Source organism: Benincasa hispida, chromosome 10, assembly GCF_027475165.1.
Source record: "Benincasa hispida cultivar pf3 chromosome 10, pf3_genome.v1.1, whole genome shotgun sequence".
Classification (NCBI taxonomy): domain Eukaryota; kingdom Viridiplantae; phylum Streptophyta; class Magnoliopsida; order Cucurbitales; family Cucurbitaceae; genus Benincasa; species Benincasa hispida.
In genome coordinates, this window is record NC_143487.1 from 21946647 (window position 1) to 21971747 (window position 25101).

General features: G+C 34.0%; 3 protein-coding genes across 3 annotated transcripts; 2 read left to right on the forward strand and 1 right to left on the reverse strand.

Annotated features, from left to right (window-relative positions):
• Positions 1 to 5215: 5215 nt before the first annotated feature.
• LOC120089357 (multiprotein-bridging factor 1b-like) lies at positions 5216 to 6965 on the forward strand. The gene is made up of 4 exons (XM_039046795.2): positions 5216 to 5418; positions 5843 to 5926; positions 6474 to 6556; positions 6645 to 6965. The coding sequence occupies exons 1-4, from the start codon at positions 5277 to 5279 to the stop codon at positions 6762 to 6764; spliced, it is 429 nt and encodes a 142-aa protein (XP_038902723.1). The 5' UTR covers positions 5216 to 5276; the 3' UTR covers positions 6765 to 6965.
• A 4143-nt stretch (positions 6966 to 11108) lies between these two features.
• LOC120088597 (shaggy-related protein kinase eta-like) lies at positions 11109 to 17050 on the forward strand. The gene is made up of 12 exons (XM_039046001.2): positions 11109 to 11477; positions 12805 to 12897; positions 13179 to 13238; positions 13317 to 13589; positions 13676 to 13750; positions 13828 to 13884; positions 14438 to 14578; positions 14674 to 14724; positions 14802 to 14897; positions 15335 to 15418; positions 15682 to 15783; positions 16490 to 17050. Exons 1-12 carry the CDS (start codon positions 11328 to 11330, stop codon positions 16583 to 16585), a joined length of 1278 nt encoding a protein of 425 aa, XP_038901929.1. The 5' UTR covers positions 11109 to 11327; the 3' UTR covers positions 16586 to 17050.
• A 5138-nt stretch (positions 17051 to 22188) lies between these two features.
• Positions 22189 to 24699, reverse strand: LOC120087986 (reticulon-like protein B17). Its single transcript, XM_039045008.2, has 8 exons — positions 24070 to 24699; positions 23824 to 23977; positions 23658 to 23732; positions 23161 to 23305; positions 22983 to 23052; positions 22825 to 22890; positions 22595 to 22717; positions 22189 to 22526 (listed from the first exon to the last, which is right to left on the reverse strand). The coding sequence occupies exons 1-8, from the start codon at positions 24548 to 24550 to the stop codon at positions 22351 to 22353; spliced, it is 1290 nt and encodes a 429-aa protein (XP_038900936.1). The 5' UTR covers positions 24551 to 24699; the 3' UTR covers positions 22189 to 22350.
• Between the last annotated feature and the right edge of the window lie 402 nt (positions 24700 to 25101).

Here is a 25101-nt window from a genome sequence, read left to right on the forward strand (position 1 = left end):
TAAAGCAATTAAAACATCTCATGTTTCATAGACAATAGTGAAGAAAATATCTCATATTATTATATCACAAGCGTTTGTTCAATACAAGTGTTTACAAACTACAGGACCCAACGAGAGTTTAGGGTATCAACCCCAACATACAAGTGACGTTGCATGCAAAATAACATGTCCCCATACAGATGTAGGAAGCTTAGTTCTCATAATCAATGGTATAGCAATTAACTGCAAACATTTTATGAGTGATCCTGCTAAACCATTTTGTGTATGAATATGAGCTACAGGATGTCCAACACTTATCCCAATTGACATACAATAATTATCAAAAGCTTGAGATGTAAATTCATCAACATTATCAAGACAAATGATCTTAATTGTATAATCAAGAAATTATGCTCTTAACTTAATTATTTAAGCAAGTAATCTTGCAAATGCAAGATTTTGACTTGATAATAAGTACATGTGTGACCATCTGCTGGATGCGTCTATTAATACTATAAAATATCTAAATGGTCCACTTTGTAGGTTAATAGTGAAGGATCTCATATCTAAGAGTTCCATCAGCACGTTCAGATCGCTCTGATCTCACAGTGACCGAAATACAACAATATACATTCAACATACAGTTATGCAAACAAACACTAATTATCGGCATACTAAGAACAAGAAAATAACAAAGGAATGAGTGCCATACCAATTGAAGACAATCTTCACACTTTGTAACTCAAAGCAGCGGAACCCTCCAAGCGATCTACCAACGCCCAACAGCAGTGTCAATAATAGCAGCACGCACAACCGCAAACTCACGAACGTCATGGGGACGACACCACCAATAAAGAGCCCCGGGTATTCTCGAAGTGAAAACCCAAAGAGTGGTTTTTGGTGAATTTGGTAGAGGAAGGAGGAAACACTAATCGTGTAGGTGATAACAAGTGAGAGGGAAAAAGTCGCAATCGCATAGCGTAATGCTTATCGTTTAAGAGAAGCTACACGATCGTGTAGGTTTTACTAAACGATCGTTTAGAAAATGGTATGCGATCGTTTAGCAAAATCGACACACTATACGATCGTTTAGAGAAGTTATGCAATCGTGTAAGAAATAGCGTGCAATCGTTTAGGCGGAGAGGACTATCGTAAAGGCTCTTGTTTTTTTAAGCGATCGTTTACAAAACACCAGCGCGCTCTCACGAATTCTTTTTGGACGATTGACGAACGGGGTCTTCAAAAATGAAACGATTTCATTTTTTATTTCATCGGTTACAATAACCGACTCATTCCCACTAACCCACGTCCAAACGTGAAAATTGGCTTAATTATCATATAATTAACCAATTAATTAATTAATAAATATAATCATATTATATTTTTATCCTATAGTTTGATATCACATATCTACTATAGTATTTTCTCCTCTACTTGATATAAATCATATTTATATCTCATTTCCTCCAAAATAATATATCTCATATATTTAGCCAATTATATCATATATAATTAACCAGTCCAATTATATCATATATAATCGAACTTCCTCTTGTCAATTTGAACATTTTAAATTAACCCAAACACTGGTTCTCGACTTTATCCAAGCTACCCAAGGGATCTAATGGACCTGTGGCTCGAAGCTCCAATGGTCCGTGAATAGCTGACTAAACTTTTTAGCCACGAGATTCACTATCCATTAACTATTAGGCATTCCACTAAAGACCAACAGCTGAACTCTTTTTACCACATATATATTTCTGTGTCCATCGGATATAACCAATCATGAGTACGATGACCCTTCACAGATGCTCGTAAGTACAACTGGGCAAAATTACCATTATGCCCCTATAGTTACATTTCACTCTTTAAGTACCACTGATTCCTCTAATGAACAATACAACATAGTCCAACTATATGTGAACACCTCTTGGCCCAAGAGAAGGTGTGTGGTGCCACATCGTTCAAGCCCCGGAATCAGCCCTTAAGGGAGTCATCTATCTACTTACCCTTGCCTTGGGAAAGGAGTGAATTCCATCTTGTGTAGTTAAGTTCCCAACTCCCAAATCAGATGAATCCTCAAAATGTAGGTTTGAATCGGCGACTTGGCCACTCGCACCTATACAAATCAAAGGACCGCCCTCAATGGTAGGAGTTTCCAACTCACTCAGGATTGAGGTCATGTTACCTATGGTCATCCTAGTGAAGTGAAGTCTTTATCATGAACGTTGTTATATAACGAGACGTTAACACTTTATGGTCAGGTCTTATACAAACTCTTTGTATAAGACACCCTCGCTCGCATGTCCCCAACAAGAATGATCAGGATCAGATCATCTGTAACAAGTCATAACACTTGTGACCATTCCACAAAGCGGGCTGCATCCGTAGCGTTATCAGGATAAGGTTTCCCTCCTATATCCATATACTACAGACCATTTTGGTTATCGCTCAAGACATGATCCACTTGTATGTCACCACATACATGCTTGAGTCACATACAGATAACCAGAGATTTTATGTTTATTGGTTTGTGGTAAAGCAAATAAAACAAGCAACTGAGCAAAAATACAAGATGTGAAGTAAATATCATATATTAACAACACAAGCGTTCGTACATACTGTTTACAAACTACAGGACACGAGACTTTAAGGCATCAACCTCAAAACATAGGTCCACATATATCACCATGAATTATTTCTAAAAATGCAAGTGATTCAATCCCCAATTTAGCTGGTAATGGTCTAATTATCAATTTTCTTTGAGAGCAAGTATCACATGATAATTCATTAGACTGAAGAATCTTCTGTCTTTTCAATAGATGTCCATTTGAATTCTCAATAATTCTCCTCATTATTATAGATCAGGGATGACTGACGCCAAATTGTAAATATGTATGGATTCATGAACTTCTGGTTCATTGTTGCATATGTTTCAATTATTTGTATATGAGTATAATATAATCCGGAAGATAAAGCAGACAACTCTTCCAGTATACGTTTTTTATTTGAGATTGAAGATATGATATATAAATATTCCACATTATTCTTACTATCAGTCTTAATATGATAATCATTGCAACGTATATCTTTAAAACTAAGTAGATTTATCTTTAATTGATTAAAGAACAATACATTGTCAATTGTAAAATTTGTTCATCTAGGCAAAATAATATTTGATTTTCCAAAGGCTTCAATCAGGTTTGCAGAACCTATCGTATTGACTTTTACTTTCAGTATTGTCAGTTTGGAAACATATTTTTTACTTGTAAATATTGTATGTGTAGTTGCATTGTTTGCCATACATAGATCTTCTTTACTAATTTTTGAGTCACCCAACATATGAAAATGATCTAGGATTCTTTATTAAAAAAAATAATTACAATAAGGAAAACAACATTTGGAATATACAAAGGTTAACATCTACTAAGAGAAGAAGAAAAAAAAAAACATGAAAATGAAAAGGAAAAAAAACCAACATTAATTCTAGGTATTTTCAAAGTCAAATGAAATACTGATGTTCCATCAATTATGCCAATTTTCTCTTCAGAAGATTCAAAGAAGCCTCACACATCCAAATCTGTCATATGAGATAAGTAAAATACGTCATCATCTTGGTATGCAAAATTTGCTTCCACATTTTTCTTTTTTTCCTTCGGGGAGGCTTGATAGAGATCAACTAAGTGTTTCAACGTACGACAGGTACGTGGCCAATGCCCAGTCATTCCGCACCAGAAGTATTTATTTTCAACACTTTTTGAACTCTTATTTTGTGGAGTTTTGTGGTTCTTTTGAATTTGAATTATTAGAACGACCACCACGAAAATAATAATTATTTCTTCATTTGCCACGACTATGACCTCAACCACGATTATTATTAAAATTCACAACATTCACTTCAGGGAATGGTGTCGTTCCGGTTGGTCGAGATTCGTGATTTTTCATCAACAACTCGTTATTTTGTTCGACCACGAGAAGACATGAAATTAGTTCAAAATATTGTTTAAAACTCTTCTATCGATATTGTTGTTGTAGGAGCATATTTTAGATATGAAATGTAGAAAATGTCTTATGTAACATATCGACATCATTAATTTTCTCTCCGCATAACAATAATTTTGAACTGATTTTAAATAATGCGAAGTTGTATTCACTTACTGATTTGAAATCTTGCAGCCTCAAGTGCATCCACTCATAAAGAGCTCTAGGAAGAATAACATTTTTTTTATGATCATACCTCTCTTTTGAATTTTTCCACAAGATACATAGATCTTTAATTGTAAGATACTCAATTTTCAATCCTTCGTAGAGATGTTGATGAAGGAAAATCATAGCTTTTGCTTTATCCTGGCTGAATGTTTTATTTCCTTCCTTAATAATCTCTTCAAGATTCATAGGATTCAGTGAATTTCAACATCAAGCACCCATGACAAATAATTATTGTCATTAATATAAGGGGTGACAAATTATAATTTTGTGAGATTTGTCATGGAAACACTATCATAAAATATTGTATTTATGTTAGAAATTTAATAGAGATTAAATATGCAAAATAACATTAAATTTATTAATTGTAATGAAGAGGAAAAAAATCAACATATTTTTATAATTATGACCTACCTTTAGTGGAAAAAATGACAGGAGCTCGTGTTGATAACGTGTTGTGAATTTGAGGAGTACAACGGGAACATGGATGCCAATAAAATATAATATTAAAATAAATAAATATAATATAAATATATGGAATAAATAAATAATAAAATAAATAATTATTAAAAATAACTAAACATAATATACATATAAAATAAAATAAATAAAAAAGTAAATAAAATAACAAATTATGGATTTTCTCACTTTCTCCAAACTTTTTGGAATTTATCAAGGTGTGTATCTCATTCGAAACCTACCAAATGCCACTATTTATAGACAATTTGATAAATAGAAGGTAGAGTATATGGACAATAATAACGAGGACATGACATGACCCTAAAGATGAGCATCTACTGAACATTTATTTTCAGTAATATTTATAATAAATAGATTTATTTATTTTATATATATAAAAGGAATTTGGTTGGTTTGGATAATCCGAAAACCCGATTATTTGGACCCGAGAAACCGACATTTTTATTTATTGTTCCTCACGGCAATTAGTAATGGCGTGAGTTGACTGCGTGCGCTTCAAGCTATCCAGACTTTTTTATATACTCCGACTAGAAACCCTAATCCAGATTCTGCGTACCATCGAGCGAGGAACCTCTTCGAAAGGAAAACAAGGTGACACGAAGAAAGTTGAAATGGCTGGAATCGGACCACTTTCACAGGATTGGGAACCAGTGGTCATCAGGAAGAAGGCACCCAATGCCGCCGCAAAGAAGGACGAGAAAGCTGTTAATGCCGCACGGCGAGCCGGGGCAGAGATTGAAACCATAAAGAAATGTGAGCTCTCTAACTTTGATCAATTATCCCTTTGATTTTCCTATACAAGAAACCCCAGTCGCTGTTTTCTTGTTCTTGTTTTGACTTTCAACTCTATTTATTCGTACGTTGATCACCGTTTAGCTCGGAGGTGATGATAATGGAGCTTTTTAGGTTAGAAAGGTACATCCAAGTTTCATATTGGGTGGCCATTCGGATTGTTTTTTTGAACTGGGTATCATTGTCACATGGGGTAGCTAAATATTTTAATGGATTGAGCGGGAAATGATCGTTTGGGACTTGTTGTTGGCCCTTACTGTGTTGGGCTATGGGTATCTGTTTGAATTCCCTTATAATCTGTTTATGTCCGTTCACAATTCATCAGGAGTTTGTTTCTTCCATGAAATTTAGTGTTGCAATGATACTTTTTTTTTGCCTTTTGCAGCTGCTGCCGGGTCAAACAAATCTGCCTCTAGCAGTACTAGTTTAAATACTAGGAAGCTTGACGAAGAGACTGAGAACCTTTCTCGTGAGTACTTCTGGATTACATTCGCATAGCATGGTTGGATAATGGTTATTTTTGTTTTTGTTGTTGTTTATCTCTGGTTTCAATCATTAAGGGATTCGTTGCTTTCATATCAGAGAAAGATCATGCAAGCAGTGTATCACATGATATATTTCCTGTCTCGATTACTTATAGGATTTGGACTGCTTAAAATATTTATCCTTGAAAAGTAATTAGTGCATCGCGGGTGGTACCTATCCTTGTGCATCTCACCAAATTGTCCAATCATAATTTGTCATTTGGCAAATTCTTCTTATTTTTTTGTTGATGTGAGTGATGGATGTGCAAAGATGGGTAATGTACTCAAGTATTATCCTTTTATCTTCAGTGTAATATTTTCTTAAAATGATTATTCATTAATATTTTGTCAATTGGATGTATTACATGATATATTTACTGTCTCAATTACTTATAGGATTTGTACTGCTTTATATATATCTTTAGTGTTTTATTTTCTTATAATGATTATTCATTATTATTTTGTCAATTGGATGTTATATTTTGATCCTAGATGATCGTGTCCCAACTGAGCTGAAGAAAGCAATTATGCATGCTCGAATGGAGAAGAAGCTTACACAGTCTCAGCTTGCTCAAGTATGTTTGTCCCACACTTTTTGTTGGCTCGTTCCCTATTATGTGCACGTGTTATAGCTGACCTGATTGTTTTTTTCTTCCCCTGTAGCTAATTAACGAGAAGCCTCAAGTTATCCAGGAGTACGAATCTGGAAAAGCTATTCCAAATCAACAAATAATAACCAAACTTGAGAGAGCTCTTGGAGCAAAACTGCGTGGGAAGAAATAAAGAGATCAAGATGTAAAAAAGTTAAGTATGAGTTCTGCATAAGCTTTTGTTTGAACCATGCGCAAAAATTCATACCCTATCGTGGTTTCAATGTGTAATTATATTCGACCAACCTCCTATGCCTGTATAACACTGTTGCAGTGTCTTGGTAAGTTCTTACCTGGAACTAAATAAAAATATCATGTCTGTCGTGTTGCGTCAGTTTCCAGATGTTTTGGCTGCACTTTTCACATCAGAAGTTGGCATTATTTGAATTAAATGGCTGCAGCCATGGCAATTGACAATTCAGCAACTTGAATGGCGAGCGTAGGGATGTTGTTTCCTAGTTGTATCTGAACATTATTTTTTTCATCTATGTCCATGATGCAATTTGAATTCCGTGTAACTTCTCCCTTTTGAATTGGTTGGACCAAGGGTACAGGTTCTTCACTTGTGCCAATTTCTTGGCGATAGGAGTGACATAAATGTATGACTTCCCCCCACCCCCATCCCCCCCTCTCTCTTTCAAAAGAACGTTTTTGAAAGTTCAAATCTAATTTGTATTGGCCTAGTCAATGTTGGTTTTGGGTCGGTATCTCTATCTTCTCCTTGGCTGGAATGGGCCATGAAAAATTGGTCACATCAAACCGTTTGTTGCTCCAGTTTTGATTAGTTTTGGACTGACCTGAAATTTAATACCCTAACAATTTTGTTCAGTCCCCCCACCCCCCCACCCCCCACCCCCCACCCAACAACATACACAAACTTCCTCCTTCTCTCTGTGCGTTTTGCCAATGCACCACCCTGCTCTTCCCTTCTCACTCTCTTTCCCTGCTCTCTCTGCTGAAACTTCATCCAAGTTGAAGTAATTGTAGCTAAGTTTTGCTGATCAGCAAATGGGGAGAGGACACACAGTAATGTCCCAAAATATAACAAAAATGGTTCTGTTCATCAATGGAAACTGATCTCCTTAGTATGAAATCTACCTTCTCCATCTCTCTCTCCCTCCCTCTCGCTGTTTTTTGAGGTCTCTGCTAAGACCGTGTGCTTCCCCCAGCTCCCTATCCTCCCTCTGATTTAAGCCTTGGTCCAAGTTCAAGCAATTGGCTATTTTAGCAGAACTGTACCGGAAGAGAATAGAATGGTGTTGGCCCAAAATAATGAATATGGTTCTTGTTAGATCAATGATAACTGATCCCTTCCGAGTATGGTATCAAATCAAACCAATTTAGAAAAGGGTTCTTAATATTCATTCTATAGAGGTTGCTTTTCTTACAATAGCTTCTTGTATTAGACAGAGTTATTCTAAGTTCAAACGGAAAGAGTATTATTGGCCCGACGCATAGGTTCTCTCACCCATTTCTGACACTTGGAGATAACATTAACCAAACAGAATAAAATAGATATCCTTTTGATTCTGCTGTCCTCTCTTTTATGTTGGTTCCATTGGAGTGAAAAAGACACAGCTTATTTTATCCTGCGGAAAAGAGCGGAGATTTAAGGAAGCATAGGTTCTCTTTGTCATTTCTGACACCTAGAGATGACATTAACCAAACAGAATAACCAGAATTTCTGCCATTCCTTCATTTGCTCTCTCCTCTTTTTTTATGTCGAGCCATTGAAGGAAAAAGAGTAGAGTGCTTGTTTTCTCTCAAGTCAAGTTACTAGTTGGATAGATATTCTTTCCTTATGCGTGAAATGCGAGAAAGGTTCATTATGATGCCTAACATTCTATGGTACAGAATGAAATTCAAGGCATTGTAGTAATTTACGCCATTTATCTCAAGTCTTAGTGGCTTAAAGTTGAGGGGCACCACAAACTTCAAGCATCTTTTATTTATGGTTAATGGTAAAGGTGTAGTAAATATTATTGATTCATACTTCTCATACTGTAACAGTTCACTAATTATAATGATATCGATAGCGTAATTTTGAAATTTTAAAATGCAAATAAATTGATCACCCTTTGTTCGTCAATCAGTTTGCATGTTTTAATTACAGATTGGACAATGAACCCCATGTATGAGTACAAGTACAAATTTTGGAGTATACAACAACAAATGTAATTTATTAGGGTCTATTTTTATAGATTACTATTCATTTATTTCTTCTTCTTCTTTCTACTACTTATGTACATCATGGCTGGCCTTTTAGGCTTTAAGTTGAAGGGCACTAAACTTCAAGCATCTTTTATTTATTTACTTATAACATTTGTAATTAAAGTGCCCAAAAAAAAAAAAAAAAAACTAGGACAGCTTGTTCGTAGCATGTTTTGTTCATTGATATGACACATTACTACTTAATTATCTGTAATTTGAAAAAGATTGTCTATTCTACCCCTTAGTTGAAATCATTTGGAATCTATCTTTTAGGCAAGCTTTGTCGACAATAGGCAATGTCTAATGTTTTATTTTAACATCAACCCTAAAAATAAAATTCATGTATTTAATTATCTATGGATTTTTTTAGAACGATTGTCTATTGAATTCTAGCAAAGAATATGGAAAATGCGATCCCAAATATATATACAAAATATTCAAGAGAGATCACTTTATGATTACTTGAGTGAGAATAACATTGGGTAATAGGTGTAATTCATAAACAAGTTTTCAAAATTTCAAATTACAAGTTTCAGTTTTTCAAACATATATCTATTGGGCCTATAAAATTTAAATTGTGTCTAATAGGTTATGGACTTTAAAAATGCATTATCAGTCTAAGTCTTTTAAGTATCTATTAGTCATTTTTTAAAGTTCAATGTAGAATTGAAATTTGAAACACTTGTTAAATACCTTTGAAATTGATCAAGTAGGGTATATCAAGATTCTTGTACTGTGTTCTTACTCTTATGTAAACAAGATTTTATATTTTCCCCCCATTTTGAGTTTGCCAGCCATGTTTTGTAGATCTAGAAATATAACAAAAGATACACAAAGGACACTTCTATGTATGCAAATGATCAATGGTGTAATCGTTTTATCATCGTATGATAATTCATATGTAACAATTAAGCTTTTTATCCTATAGAATTGATTGATGGGTAGAACAAGTAATTTCAATCAATATGAAGAAGAAGGTTACAGAATTTGGATAGTTTGAAATTGTCAATTGTTTAGGTAAGATAAGAAGTGTTTTGGTAAGCAGAATATGCAGTTGACATAGTGTTTAATTCATTCTAAAGAAGTGGTACCAAGCAGAGTAGCAGCACATGGGTCCATTTTCCATGCATTAGGCACATGGAACACATAATGGAATGGGCTCCTCTCACCCTATTTTCAAGATTTTTGCATCCAAAAATCTAATTATTTCAGGTGCTCCATTCCTCTACTCATTTTTCTATCATATAGTTTTGGTGAATAATTATCATTTTGGAATATAAAAAATGTTCAAGAATATATGTCCATTTTCAAAGTTCAAATCCAAATAACATGGAATGTCGAAGCCTCAGTTTTAGAAAAATGTCAATAAAAAAATTGAAAAACAACAAATTTTGAGAAAAAAGAAAAATATATAAACTAACAAATAAATGTTATGTTTTTTTAAGTAAGTTAAAATGCTTATTTGTTTAAATTTAGTCCTTATAATTTGAAGAAAGTTAGAATTTTAGTTTCTATGATTTCAAAAGTTAAAATTTAGGAAAATCACTATGGTTTGATAAAAATATTCTTTTTTTTTCATCAAACCATAGAGACTAAATCCTAATTATATCACAAAGACAAAATTCTAACGTTTTTCAAACCTAGGGACCAAATATGCAATTTTATATTCATATTAATAATATTTCACTATTTTCTTTTGTTTCATATTTTTTTAAGATATAATAAAAATGTTAATATTAAATCTATGAAATGTAAAATATCGATAGAATGTTGACATATTGAAGAAAATTAATAAAGAAGACATTGATCACCATCGATCTCTTACCTTCCAAGAGTTGAATTAAAAAAATAATTATAATTAGACATCAAACCAACTTAGATGAAAATTAATCGATGAAGAGTTAGGATTTTTTATCCTTTTTTGGAAGTTTGTTAAGAAGATAGGTTTATGTTTATATAATGTTAGAATTTATCCTTTTTTTTTTTTTAAGGATACAAATAGAAATTCAAACAAAAATGAAAATTTGGTTAAAATAGTTTAATTAGTTTAAATTTTAATTAATTTAAAAAATATTTATAAGCTGTTTCTCTCTCTCTCTCTTTCCCGAGGAATGATTGGTGGTGAAATAAACCGTTGGGTTCCATTTCCATGTGATTGTTGTCGAGGGTTTCCGGGAGGGGTATGGGAGTTACGGTACAGCGCGTTGCATTGGATTAATGTTATTTGGTTCGGGCATAGATAAGACAGCAATGGAAGTCTGTGATTGGAGCGTGCTATTTCAGCTGCGAAAATTCGCGCGTGGGTCTACTCTTATCTATTTCTCTAATGAGACTAGGAAATTTAGATAATTAATAAAGGGAACTATTAAAAAAAAAAAATTAAAAAACGAAAAAATAGGAACAAAATTCGGAAAGAAGAGAAATAGAGAGAGAAAGTAGAGAGAGAAGAGAGAGACAGAGAAGAAAGAGAGAGCTCTACTCTCACATGGCCTCCTTGCCATTAGGGCCTCGCCATCAACCTCCTCCACCACAGCCACAGTCACAGCCACAAGTACAGCTGCTTCAACAGCCTCAACCTGAAAATGACCGTCTGAATCTCAACTCTCACCGTGCCTCAGCAATGGACACCGATAAGGTTTTCTTCCTTTCTCTTTTTCTCTCTTTGTGTATCGTCGTTTGTGTATGATAGGTGATTCTTCTCTTTGTGATGTTTTGCTTCTGTTGATGCTTTGTTTGTGCCTGATCCAGCTTGAGATCGTCGTTTCTTGCTAAGTTAGTAGCGATCTACGGTGATTTGGTAGTCACTGGAAAGTTGGATGAGTAGCCGGAAGTTCTCTCCGGCGGTTACTAATCTGTTTACGTCTCTGATTGGAGATGTTTTTCTGGCTCATTTTCGTTTGTTTGATCGATTGCTTGGTGAAATATTTGTTTCAATATTTGATCAAATATTTAGATGAGATCTCGCGTCTAAGATTGAGCTCAATTTGCTCCAACCATCTTCTGTTAGTTTAATTGCTCTTGAAATCGATTGAGTCGTACCTTTTCTTTGTTATCCTAACCTTATAAATTAGAAAATTAATTGGAACTGTGCGGGCGTTCGAGCTGAACTTCGTATTCTTAATTAATCATCTAATTGATGTTTCCGAAACTCCTTTTCCTATTCCTTTCATTTGTTCCGATCTGGTTTAGTCTTGGTTATTATTTCATCTTCTGTAATTTTGATTGTTATCTTCTGTAATTACAGTCGGTCTTCTCCATGAATCTTTTTAAAAACAATTAGAGTTTGCTTTGGGAAGTCGATAACGGCTGATTCTCTCCTTAGTTCCTTGGGTGGAGATGCAAGCTCTTCCTAGCATGTGATGCCTCTTTGTAGCATGTGATGCTTTCTTGTAAGCAATAGCTACCTATTTTGCTTTCCCTAGGCGTTGCTCTGGATTCATTAATCTGTCATCTATCCTACATTTTGAGACTTGTCTTCACTTCCTTCAGATACATTCCGATCCTTGTCAAAAATTCCGAAAAATCACCATAAATTTTCAGTGGATGCACCAATTACGTAATTATTGTAAAGTTAGTTACGTGTTTATGTACATCGTCCTTCAGTTTCTAAAATAGACAAGATGCCTCACCTGGGATTCTAGGAAAGCAGAGGAACGAATACTCTATTTCCTAGAATCAATCGTGGGGTTTCCTACTCAGGCTTCTTGATACTAGGCGTGCTTTCATTTTCTGCTGATAATCATACAAAACAGTTTTGAGACTATAACTTGTCAACAATAAAAAGGTTTTATTTGGGCTCTACGGTTTTATTCACAATAAAATAGGCTCTACGTTTCACTATCACAGGCTTGTATGTGGCTGAGCTCTCTATGTTTTCATGTGTCCCTTATGCATCTAGTGTACGTCACTCATTTGCCTAAACTTTCTGCCTCATTTACCATGCTTTATGCTACAAATTCCAGGAAATGTCAGCTGCAGTGATTGAAGGGAATGATGCAGTAACTGGTCATATCATTTCCACTACAATTGGTGGCAAAAATGGTGAACCAAAACAGGTTAAAATATCTTTCTTCTCACCTCACAATTGGTTTCAATAATTTGCTCCTTCAGTTCATCTGTGGAATTAAATCTGTTTCATTCTTGTATTTAACAGATGTATATAACAAAATTTAATATGGGACAGTAGATCCTTAACAACCTACCTTTTTAACCAATAATTCATTTGCTTTTATGCAACTCTATAGCAATCTAAAAATCTTTGATGTAGCCAAAGTTAACCTTGAAATATTATATTAAGTTACTGAGATGTTAAATTATTTCCTTGCTTGTAATGTAGACAATCAGTTACATGGCTGAGCGTGTGGTGGGTAGTGGTTCATTTGGAATTGTATTCCAGGTAAGACATAGTTACATATCACCATATGACAAAGTTTGTTCTTTTTCTATATTTTTTACGTCTAAATCCCCTTTTCAGGCAAAATGCTTGGAAACAGGAGAAACAGTCGCCATAAAAAAGGTTTTGCAGGATAAACGTTATAAAAACAGGGAGTTGCAACTAATGCGTCTGATGGATCACCCAAATGTGGTTTCTCTGAAGCATTGCTTCTTTTCGACAACCAGTAAAGATGAGCTTTTCTTGAATTTAGTTATGGAATACGTTCCCCAAAATATGTATCATGTTCTTAAGCACTACAACAGCATGAACCAGAGGATGCCACTCATCTACGTGAAACTGTACACGTATCAAGTAGGGCATATTATTTCATTTACAATACATGAACTTTCGGTGGATTTTGCTTATATCCTAATACCCCAGTTGTATTTTATTTTCAGATCTTTAGGGGCCTTGCATATATTCATTCGGTTCCTGGGGTCTGCCATAGGGACGTGAAGCCTCAAAATCTTTTGGTATGGCTTTTCCCCGTAATTCTTCTATTTGTCTATGGTGGAACTATGTATCTGAAACTATGCCATGGAAATTGCAGGTTGATCCTCTAACTCATCAGGTTAAGATTTGTGACTTTGGAAGCGCAAAAGTACTGGTATGCTCTCTCTCTATCATTTCAAATTTTCTGGTTGACATAATTCATCAATATATTTTGTGCATAGGTTTGAGGGTTGGAAATAATAGGCTTTAAGTGTCCACTGTTCAAACCACTAGTTTTTTAACTGTCTTTCTTTAAAAGAAAATTATTGCACCGTCTAACTCATCTCGATGGTTTTTATAAAGAGAGTAAAATAAAATTCAAAATATATCAACAATATTTAACTAAGCTCATCTATAAATATGATCTAAAAAGAAGTACCAACGTTAGAGGAATGATATCTGGATTTCTAAAAGCTAATCATTGAGTACCATAGCTCATGACAATATTAACATCATTATTGAGCTTATAAAGGCTCTTGAACTTATAATTTGTTCTTTTTATGAACAAGATAGAAAACAAAATTTTAGAAAATTCTCATATTCTTTATATGGTTTGATTGTTTACATCCATCCTCCAAAGGTGAAGCACATTTCAAGACTGCGATTTGAATAATCTACTGATGTACGTTCTTTCTTCAGTGACGCTTTCCTGCCTCTTCTGTTTTCAGATTAAGGGTGAAGCAAATATATCATATATATGCTCACGTTATTATCGGGCTCCAGAACTCATATTTGGTGCAACAGAATACACAACCTCCATTGATATTTGGTCGGCTGGTTGTGTGCTTGCTGAACTCCTTCTAGGCCAGGTCTGTGACTTTGACGCTTCAATTTCTAATAATATCTCACACTGAGGTGTATTTCTACTCTTGCTCCTTTGCTTAGTCTTTCTGATATGTTACAGCCATTGTTTCCTGGAGAAAATGCGGTGGACCAACTTGTAGAGATAATCAAGGTGATACCTTAGTTGTATGTTGATTTTAAAACCACTGGAATGAAGCTTTGTTTCTTATTTTTTTAAACTTTGTATAGGTTCTTGGTACTCCAACTCGAGAAGAAATTCGATGTATGAATCCAAATTACACAGACTTCAGGTTCCCTCAAATTAAAGCCCATCCATGGCACAAGGTATGCAATTAGATGTTGACCCATTCAGTCAAGTGGGCCAAATTTTATTTTAGTTTTTTCTGTAGGACGTGTACGCAAATTGTGAGCTCATAAATGTCATAAGAAAACTCAGTGGTCAAATAGCTACATTTAAATCCTTTCGAAAAATAACTTCTACATATTTATATGGTTGCACTGTCATGCAACTCTAGTTATCTGTCGATGTACCAGTGTAATTTAGAGATTGCCTTAGTACCTTATCTTATATGATGCGAGTGTTTGGAATTTGGATTTCCTAAAAACATTCCTTATATTCTGTATTCTTTTCTTTATGGAATGTAACTGTCATCATTGATTTGTTGTCATGGGTTTTGTGTTGCACTATTTTCGTACCTATTTTTTGCGTTGCCTATCTTTTGCTCCAACATTTCTACAGTTGAAATGGTTCTTTTGTTTAGGTTTTTCACAAGCGAATGCCTCCTGAAGCAATTGACCTTGCTTCACGTCTGCTTCAGTATTCTCCTAGTCTTCGCTGCACAGCTGTGAGTTGAACTGTTTTTCACTTTTTATCTGAATTCTAGGTTATGTACAATGCTAATGTTTGATTCTCTCATCATAAAGCAGTCCTATAATGTACTTCGTGAGGAAGATATTTGCAGTTGGCATATTTCATTGTATCATGTTTTTATCTAGCTAAAAGTATGTCCAGTCAGGACTTTGGTTTTTGGCTATCAAGGGAATTTCTGTCCATGATATTGATGATGATTGTTGGCTTCTACTCATCTTTTCTTTCAATTCATTGCAGCTAGAAGCATGTGCGCATCCTTTCTTTGATGAGCTACGGGAGCCCAATGTCCGCCTTCCTAACAACCGTCCATTGCCCCCTCTATTCAACTTCAAGCAAGAAGTACGTTAACCTTTTATTTTATTTCCTATTGCAAACAAACTTTAAATATGGATAGGTTAAATCTAGACTCCTCTTTAGGAGCTGGATATGATAGGCCATTAGTCTGTTCATTATTTATGACGATGCCATTGAAATTTTATAAAACTAATTCATCATGTACTTGGAGAATATCTAATTGCAAGACTGTTAGTTCTTTCCCCTTATCTACCCTTCGAAAAGAACGTTATCTACCGTCCAAAACCCTCCTCTGCTTGCCTGTTAACATGATCTCCATCAGATTGTTTTTGCTCGACTTACAAACACTTCAGCTATACATATGTGTGCCTCATCTACATTGTGGGTCTATTTTCCTAAACTTTAAGGTAGTGGGATACAAATACATTCATGACCTTACTTGAATAGGATATGTTCTCTAGGTTGTACAACTATGTCCTTAAGTTCTAAGGGATACAAATACATTCACTTGTAACATATAAGAAGAGCATTGCTTAAGTTTGGTAACTTGCGAGTCTTTACCTTTCTGGCTAACCTGTTTTGTTCTCCGCTTGGAAATCTTAGGTAATATATTTATTTACTTTTCACGAAATTGTACATAGATCATAACAGCAAGTTCTTGGAAGGGTAGTTGTCCAAAAAGAAAACCTATCAAGAGAGGAAAGGAGAAAAGAATTTCAAACTGACATTTCACTCTGTCATCTTATTGCAGTTAGCTGGAGCATCCCCTGAACTGATCAGCAGGCTGCTACCGGAGTACGTGCGGAGACAGATTGGTCTTAGTTTTCAACATCAGGCAAGTACATAAAAAACGAAGACACGAATCAACATATAAGGTTCCGTTTACTGGGTGGATGGATGGATAAAAATGCAAAACAACAGCTCCTTGCAGTCTAGATAAAACCAAGTAGTATCTTGGCCGAATTCTGCCCCCGAGAAGATTACAAACACATGCCACTGGCTGTTTGGCTTAGCATGGAAAATGGTGATCAACTACTTTATTTTAGCCAATACATGTTGATTTTGTATTTCCCCATGTCTAGATTTTTTTTTTTTGTTTTTCGATCCATAAAATCGGAGAAAGCTGTATGACTGACTGGAAAAGGTATGATTCATGTTGTAGCTGCTAGGCTGTGCCTCCAAGAAAAGCTTAATAGGAGCTTATTGGTAGCTTGGAATTCGAATTGTTTTGCCCTGATAAGTTTTCTGTATGTATTATTTAGTCTGTTTCCAAATCATATTTAGTATTGGAGGTTACTTTTTTTCTTTTCCATATGTTCCTTCTTTCATGGCTTTACTTGTGTTTTGTTATCATCTTCATCCTCTGTCTAACCTATAGAGAATTGTCCTGAAAACAACAACCGTCTAACAAAATTGATTGAATTGAAACAATCGACACTGACAAGATCTATCAATTATAATTTATAACCTACACATTTACGAGAGGAAATGTAATACCCCAAGCTCAGGATTCGGACCTTGATGGTCCCGACATTCCCTTGCATCCCTTGCGACCTGGCTACGTCATCCTCACTTGTCTCAAATGCTTCTAGAAGAGAAAGTTGTTCCCACAAACCAACATGGGTCCTTTCGGTATGCTTTGTCCCCGCTTACATGTATCTTAGAAAAATTCCTAGGAAGTCACCTAACATAAGATTACTCTAAGCTAAATACGCTTAACTTTGGAGTTTTTATGATTGAGCTACCTAAAAGGAAGGTGCACTTTGTTGGTATAAGTAGTAACTTTCAATTCTTTTAAGCCCTTCTTAACCATACTTTCATGTTCTCATGATCCATTTCATTTGGATGTGATATCGGTTCATTCACGTACCCCTCTTGAACTCGGGTCGTTACAGGAAATGAGTTTTTTTTTTTTTTTTTTTTAATTATTATTATTATTATTTTTTTTTTAAGGATTACCTAAATTCTTTTGGAAGGATAAAATTTGGCTGGCTTCGTCCAAAACAAAGCTTTCTAACATTAAACTCATGGTTATCAAGCATTTTTTTTCGTATTTCTTTATTTTTTATTTTCTTATCTTGCTTTATCATCTCACTCTTGCTCTCTATACTTAATTCATTTGATGTTTGAAAAAACTCTACAAGTTGTTATCGGCTGTCATGCATTGTTGGAAGAAGAGGAAACAACTTTGTTCTTTGTTACCATTAGTTGTGAGTTGTCGGAGGTGGGATATTTGAAAAGATGTGTTGCCATCATTTTTTGGAACAAAGTACTAGGATCGATAGGGATTAGTAGATATGAGGTGTTGCTGTCATTGGAATCGTAATACATGGAATGGATTTAGAAAAAGAAGCCGAGGAAGAAGAAAGAAGAGGGAAATGGAACCAGAGTTGAGAGTGAGGAAGAAAAAATGATATTAAAGAAAAATGAAAAGGTTACAATTACAAAATCTTAACTTGAAAAACCAAATCAAATAAAATTTTGACCTAATTTTTCATGTCAACCTTTCAAATTATTCCAAGAAATGACCAAATTGACCCAATTCAATTTTTAGTAGAACAAATATTGAAAATGAGAACTTGAATCTCCATTCTTTCAATTATTTTGGATTATGACCTATACTCAACGATGAAAATATCTGTCGATATGTCGAATATTTGTTGATATATCTATAAATCAAAAGGTTTCTATCGATATTAAATATCAATTGATATCTTTAACATGTTTTAAAAATGCTAGTAAAACATAGAAAATGTCATTTATTTTATCCAATATGAATAAGAATACTAATGACAACAATATATTTATGGAATATTAATTTTGCAGGAATATATATATAATAATCATTTTTCAAGTGACAACATAGGATGCAAATCTAGTCCTTAATATTAAAAAATTGAGTAAAGAAAATATCACATGAATTATTTTATAGCAATTTACATCCATGGATATAATAGTTCTTAACATGGAGGCGATATCATAGACATATGCACATCATTCTATAGAAATTGAGAAAAGATGAGGTTCAAATGGGTTCAAACAGCAACAAGGAAAAGTTAGAATTTTTTAAATTTTTTGTAAGAAAATCTAAACAATTCGAAATTGCACAAGTTAGATCATAATAAATAAACAAGTCATGTCTCCACACTCGAGGTTGAGAGACTAAAATAAAAACTTTATTGGTCAAATATCAATTGATATTCCACTTTAAAAGTTGTATTAATTAAAGTCCTAAAGATAATTATTTTAAAATAGCAATTTTGCTAAAAAAATTTCAAATTGTAATAAAATATTTTTACGATTTTTTAAATATGGTATAGGTGTTTTGATATTTAAAAAAAATTCTGAAAATACCCTTGAAAAGGTTGCTTTCAACGACTTCTTCTACTTACGATTTTTTAAAGTTTTTTTTATTAGTATGATTTTTTTTTTCTGAAGAAGTCGAATGAATAATGGTTTTTGAAATTGAATGAGAAATGGTCTTCTACTTGCATCATCACGTTGTGAATCTACCAATTCGACCCTTGAAACTACTTGTACACTTGCAAGGCTAAGAATGTCACTCAATGCTCAATGTCGGATGCATAATACTTGAAACTATTTATTTTCTATATTATAAACTTGCTACTTGATGCTCAATGTTCGATGCTCTATATTTTACGTTCTATATTTGATTCAGAAGTTCACTCGAAGCTAGATGCACAATGTTGGATGGAGGATGGTTGATGCTCTATGATGAAAAAAACGAAGAAAGGAAAAAACCGAAGTCAGGAAAAAACGGAAGAAGGCGAAAAATCGTTAGATTTTAAAAAAGTACTCATTCTTCATTTTGGCCTCGATAAAGGGCCCTCTATACAACTATTCTGATTTCTTCTTCTATTGCTTCTTCGATTGGGCTCCGTGCATGATTTTCCTCCTCCGTCTTCTTGGTGGAGCGACAAAATCATCTTCGTTCTTCTAAAGATATCTGGATCGTCGACATAAAACGGCCTTTTGTTTTTTTCCTCTACCTTGTGAAAGTTAGGCTGTTCTCTCGAAATGGTCTATCATTGTCTAAACTTGGCGAAGAAATTAAAAAGGAAAGAAATGTGGGATAGAAATTCAGCATGATAGACATTGATCTAATCAGATAGACACTGATAGAGTGCCTATCATGATAGCTATCAGTGTCTTTACTCACCCGTTTCACGATTTGGAGGTTTAGGGCAGAGAGACAACTGAACGACTAAACGAGAAGAGAGTTTTTTTTTTTTTTTTTTTTTTTTTTTTTCTTTTTAATCATTTCCTTTATATTTCTCAATTGGGCTTGCACTTTTCATCAAGCTTATGAATATTGTTTAGAAGAAAGTGGAATTCAACCATACCACTTATGCTATAAGTGCTACAGTGATTTGCGTATTTATTTTCCTTCCTCTGTAGATTGTGTGATCCGAGAAGAGCCTCATCTCTGGAATGCAAAGAACACTCCCTCAATTCCAATTGAAAACCCACAATCACAATTACAATCTCAACCAAAACCAATTGATGAACCCAAAATTATCACAGAAGAAGAAGAATCCAGCGCATGTTTCTTTCGGGTCGGCCGCAGAAGAAGAATGAGGAGGAGACCGAGCACATGGAGAAGAAGGAGAAGGAGAAGGAGAAGGTCACGCGGATTGCGATTTGAGTGTGGGTCGGAGCGTGCGAGTCGCTTGACGTGGAGCCTGGGATTGGGTATTTTAAGACGGGTTTGATAATGCTTCCGTTGAGATTGTTTCTTCTTCTCTTTTTTTAAACCAAGAAATATAAATATATTTAGTAACTATTCATATTTCATATTTCTTAAAAAGAAGAAACAAGATCAAAAATTTATTTGATAAGTATTTTGTTTCTCGTTTTTTATATTTTTTTACATTTTTTTTTTCATATTTTATAGTTTAAATATAATTTAATTATATAAAATAAAAATATATAACATGCATAAAAATATAAAAAATAATTATAAATTATTTAAATGATCAAATATCCATAAATCCCAATGTGAAATTAATAATAATAATACAATTGTTTCTATCATTCATATGTTGCTAAAATTTGATTTACTCAAGTTATTTGTTTTAAATTTTAAATGATATAGACTCAAATCTAACTCAATTATATTATTATGTAAATGTTGTAGTTGTAAAAATATTAAAATGAACCAGAATGAATATCTTAGTAAACAAAATTTATGTATTATAAAATTATAAATGGTTTCATAGGTAAGAAAAAGAAAAAAAAAAGTAAATTTTAAAAAAATATACATATATATATAAATTCATACTGCAAAATTTAAAATTTAAAATTTAAAAATATTTATATATACATATTGAAACAAAAAATTATTTTAAACCCAATGAAAATATTTACAAACAATAGCAAAATGTCACATTATTATTTGTGTCTATCGCAAATAAACAGTGAAATTTTGCTATCTTTGTAAATATTTTGGTTTATTTTCTTATATTTGAAAACCCTATTGAAAATTTGAAATTTGAAAATCAAAATAAAATATAAATTTAAATATTTTAAAATTCAAAATTAAATTTTAGCTGTTTGAAACTATTTTAGTTCATTCTCCTATATTTGAAAACAATTCCATTAAAAATTTCAAATTTGAAAATTAAAATAAACATCTAAATCTAAATATTTGAAAATTCAAAATTCAAAATTAAATTAACATATAGATGTAAAAGAAATAATAAAGAAAATAAGTACAAATAAAAAAAGAAATAATTATAAAAGAAATATATATATATATATATATATAGGGAGAAAAATGAAATATATAACAAAGAAAGAAAAATAAAATAAAAAAGTCTCCCCTTAGATTTGACCCCATTATCATTCCTCACACTAAGTCTGAACCTTGATATATTTTAAAAACAACATTAAATAAAATAGAAACGAAATAGTAGTTCTCAATTTTGATCCCATTTTTAGGAACATTTCTCAAATTTTAAGGATAAGAAACAAGAATGGTTATCAAACAAATCGGTTTCTTAGAAACTGATAAACAGAAACAGGAAATAAGAATATTATCAAACAAATCCTTAGACTTTTCATTTGGGCTGAAGGAGTTTTTGCCATTTTTATAATTCTTTTTGGACTTCTTTTTGGGCTTTATTATATATGTAAATAAGTTGACCCATTTTACCACTTTTAAAATCACCCCAAACCCCAAACCCTAAACTAATAATGGTATCCATTTAAATCATAAACTTTAGTAAGTGATTCCATTTAAAAGTATAAAATTAAAAATTAAATTAATTTTGAGTAATCAATAGACATAATTAAAATCATTGTGGACATGATAAAAATAATTTTAACAATTTCAAAATCTCTCGAGAAGATAGTTCTAAAGGCAATTCGTAATTTGAGATGGAACCTTTCCCCCCTTTCATCAGACTTCAGAGTAGAGGCAAATGCAGATTCTGAGCAGAAAGATGTTTGATATCTTAGAATCAATGAATTTGGGAAGTAAAAAAGCTCTAACATAACACAACACGGCCATTTGTTTTTATAAACACTATAGTGTGGCACTGAAATTGATATTCTTGCTATTATCACAGTACAGCGAGCAGCAAAGCCAAATCAAGGCTGGCAATGGGGTTCCGCCACCACCAGGGCTTGCCTCTGCTCCTCTTTCTCCTCCTTTCCTTCTATCACAACCAATGCCTGGTTCTCGTCCTCTTGCACTTCTACAACTTCCAGTTTCGACGACACTATAAACTGTCGGCAATATCGAACTATGACTAGAGCTATGAAAGCTGTAACAAACAAAATAATCATCATTTACTTGAATGAAGATATTGACAACATCTTATAGGATTCTTACCTGTGAAAATTCTGGCTTTTAGAGAAGAAAAGTTCCAAAACACTGTGGCTGCTGATCCTACCACAACCTTCTTATGTGAGCAAGCTTCCCATGCTTCAAACATCCATTGTTTCACAACATCCACTGTAAAAATTTAAAACCCCATCATCATCTCTTCTTCAGGATCACATTGTATATACAAATGTAGAAGCAGCTATTTTAAGTGGGTGTTTCCTAGAATTTCTATTTACCTTTGCTGTTTATCTGAATTTGGTAACATGAATAGAGCTTTGGCACAGAGAAACTGGTAAAGAACCCTGAAAGTAAATGGAGATTAAAGTAAATGGTCACAAATCAATGGGAGATTTTTATGCAAGTTTTGAAATGAATTTTTGTTATTGTATTATACCAATTGCACAGAGTCTTCTAAGAGTAATAAGATGTCCATACTCAGCTCCTAAAATGAGGAATGGAGCTACCTGAAAACCAGAAAGACTTGTATTCATTAAACATCCAACCACAGAAGTTAAAATGATCGGCTAATTGACATTGTTGAATTGATCATAGATGTTGGGTTTTGAGGTTACTTTCAGGGTCATCTCTGCCTCTCCACTGAAAAGATCCCTTATCTTCGAAATGGTGAAGTTTGCGGCTGGAAGAACCAGTTTCACAATGCGTAGTATGTCATCTTCTTTAAGCTTGAAGTCTTTATGTTTCTTTTCGACATTGTTCCTACAATTTCAAATTTTATCTTAACTAAAGAAAGAAGGATTGGTGGGGTTTTGATATGATTCAAGATTGTTATAAGAAATGGAAAATCAAAGATAAATAGAAAACGTATATAATAGAGAACATGTAGATTTACATGATTCATTAATAATGTATTAGCTACGTTCATAGGTTATTCGAGAGAAAATATTCAATTATGGATTCAAATGGGCGTTTCTAGGGTTAAAGAGTTTATATAGTGTGTTGCCCTTGGAATGCGACTTACTAGCCGGTCGGCGAAATCCCAAACTTCATTGTTCGGAGTGTGAGATAACAGATTCAAGTAATTCCAAGAAAGATTGATTAGGAACTGTACCTTTGACATATTGAATTGGAGACAAATGCAAGACCCAGAAACAGAAGTCCAAGCTGGGAAATTGCTGAGAAAATGCTGTAATTATCAATATTAGAACAGTTATTACATGATCAAACGCTCACAAAAGCTATAATGGTTAACGATTACTCAAGTTAGAGAACCATACCTAAAGCTAACTCCTCTAGTGAAGCAAGTGGATAAGAAAAATAAAGAGCCAAGTCCAAACCAAAGGCTTGACTTCGCTGCATCTTTCCACATGATCAGATCCGTTATCAGCTGCCCAATTCGATCCAAACTACCATTCTCATCATTATCAAGTTCTATAATACACATACAAGCCCCATCAGAACAGAGAGAAAGCAACTCAATCAAGAACATCAAATAGAAAAGAACAGAGAAATCTTAGATTTACTTGGAGTTGTTGAACTCGAAGGTGTTGTCGAAACTGGAACCAAACTCAGCTTCTCCTTCTTCGACCTCCCGCTCTGTTTTCTCCTTCTAGCCTTCACAAACTCTTCCGCTAAACAAAAATCTCTCTCTTCTCTAATCTCCACCTCCGATCGTCTTCTCGACCTTCTAATACTCCTCGGAGAAGCACAGCCCAGAAGACCCAATTGGGGGCCGCGGTTTTTACACCTTCTCCGTGCTGCGGCGGGCTCCACAACCTCGTCGTGCATTTCGAACCGATCCACGAGACGGGACCTGGATTTTCTGAGAGTGGAAGGGGACAGAGGCAAGTGCTCCTGAATGGAAGGTGAAGGGGTTTTCTTTCGCGGGGAAGAAATGGCGTCGACTGAGAAATGGGGTATTTGGTCGGCTTCAACGGCAAGACGTGAGGCTGACTTTGTGCGAGATCGAGGCTCGGATCGGTGAGATGGAGGAGTGAAATCCATGGAGGAGATTGGTTTAGTGGAAGATTTTCGCTTCTGAATCGCAACACAGCGATCGCGAGTTTCGGATTATGAAAATGTTTTGATTTTGATTTTGAATTTGAATTTGAAGGAGGAATTTTGGTAGTGCCCTTCCACTGAAGCCCATTCCCATCGAGCCGTTGGGAGGGAGAATAGTTCCTTTTACGACACCGTTTAACGTTTGTCTTCTTTTTCAAATTTTGATAGTGGGAGAAATCGTGGGTCCATGCCAACGGTAACATTATAGATAATTGAAAATTATTTTAAACGGTGCCTTTCTTTTACCTTTTTCCCCCCTCTCCCTCTTTCTTTTTTAGTACAAAGAAAACAAAGGTTATAAGAATTTGGACACGACTTTAAGAGACTACATTCATAGGAATGAACAATTCATCCAATAACTCATAAATCACTTCACTAATGAATTAAAGTTACACTCTTATACACTCACTGGACAAGGTATTATTATGTCCATAAATATAATTATTACATACAAAATTATCATTTACGAGATATTCATAATTATATTCTTAGTC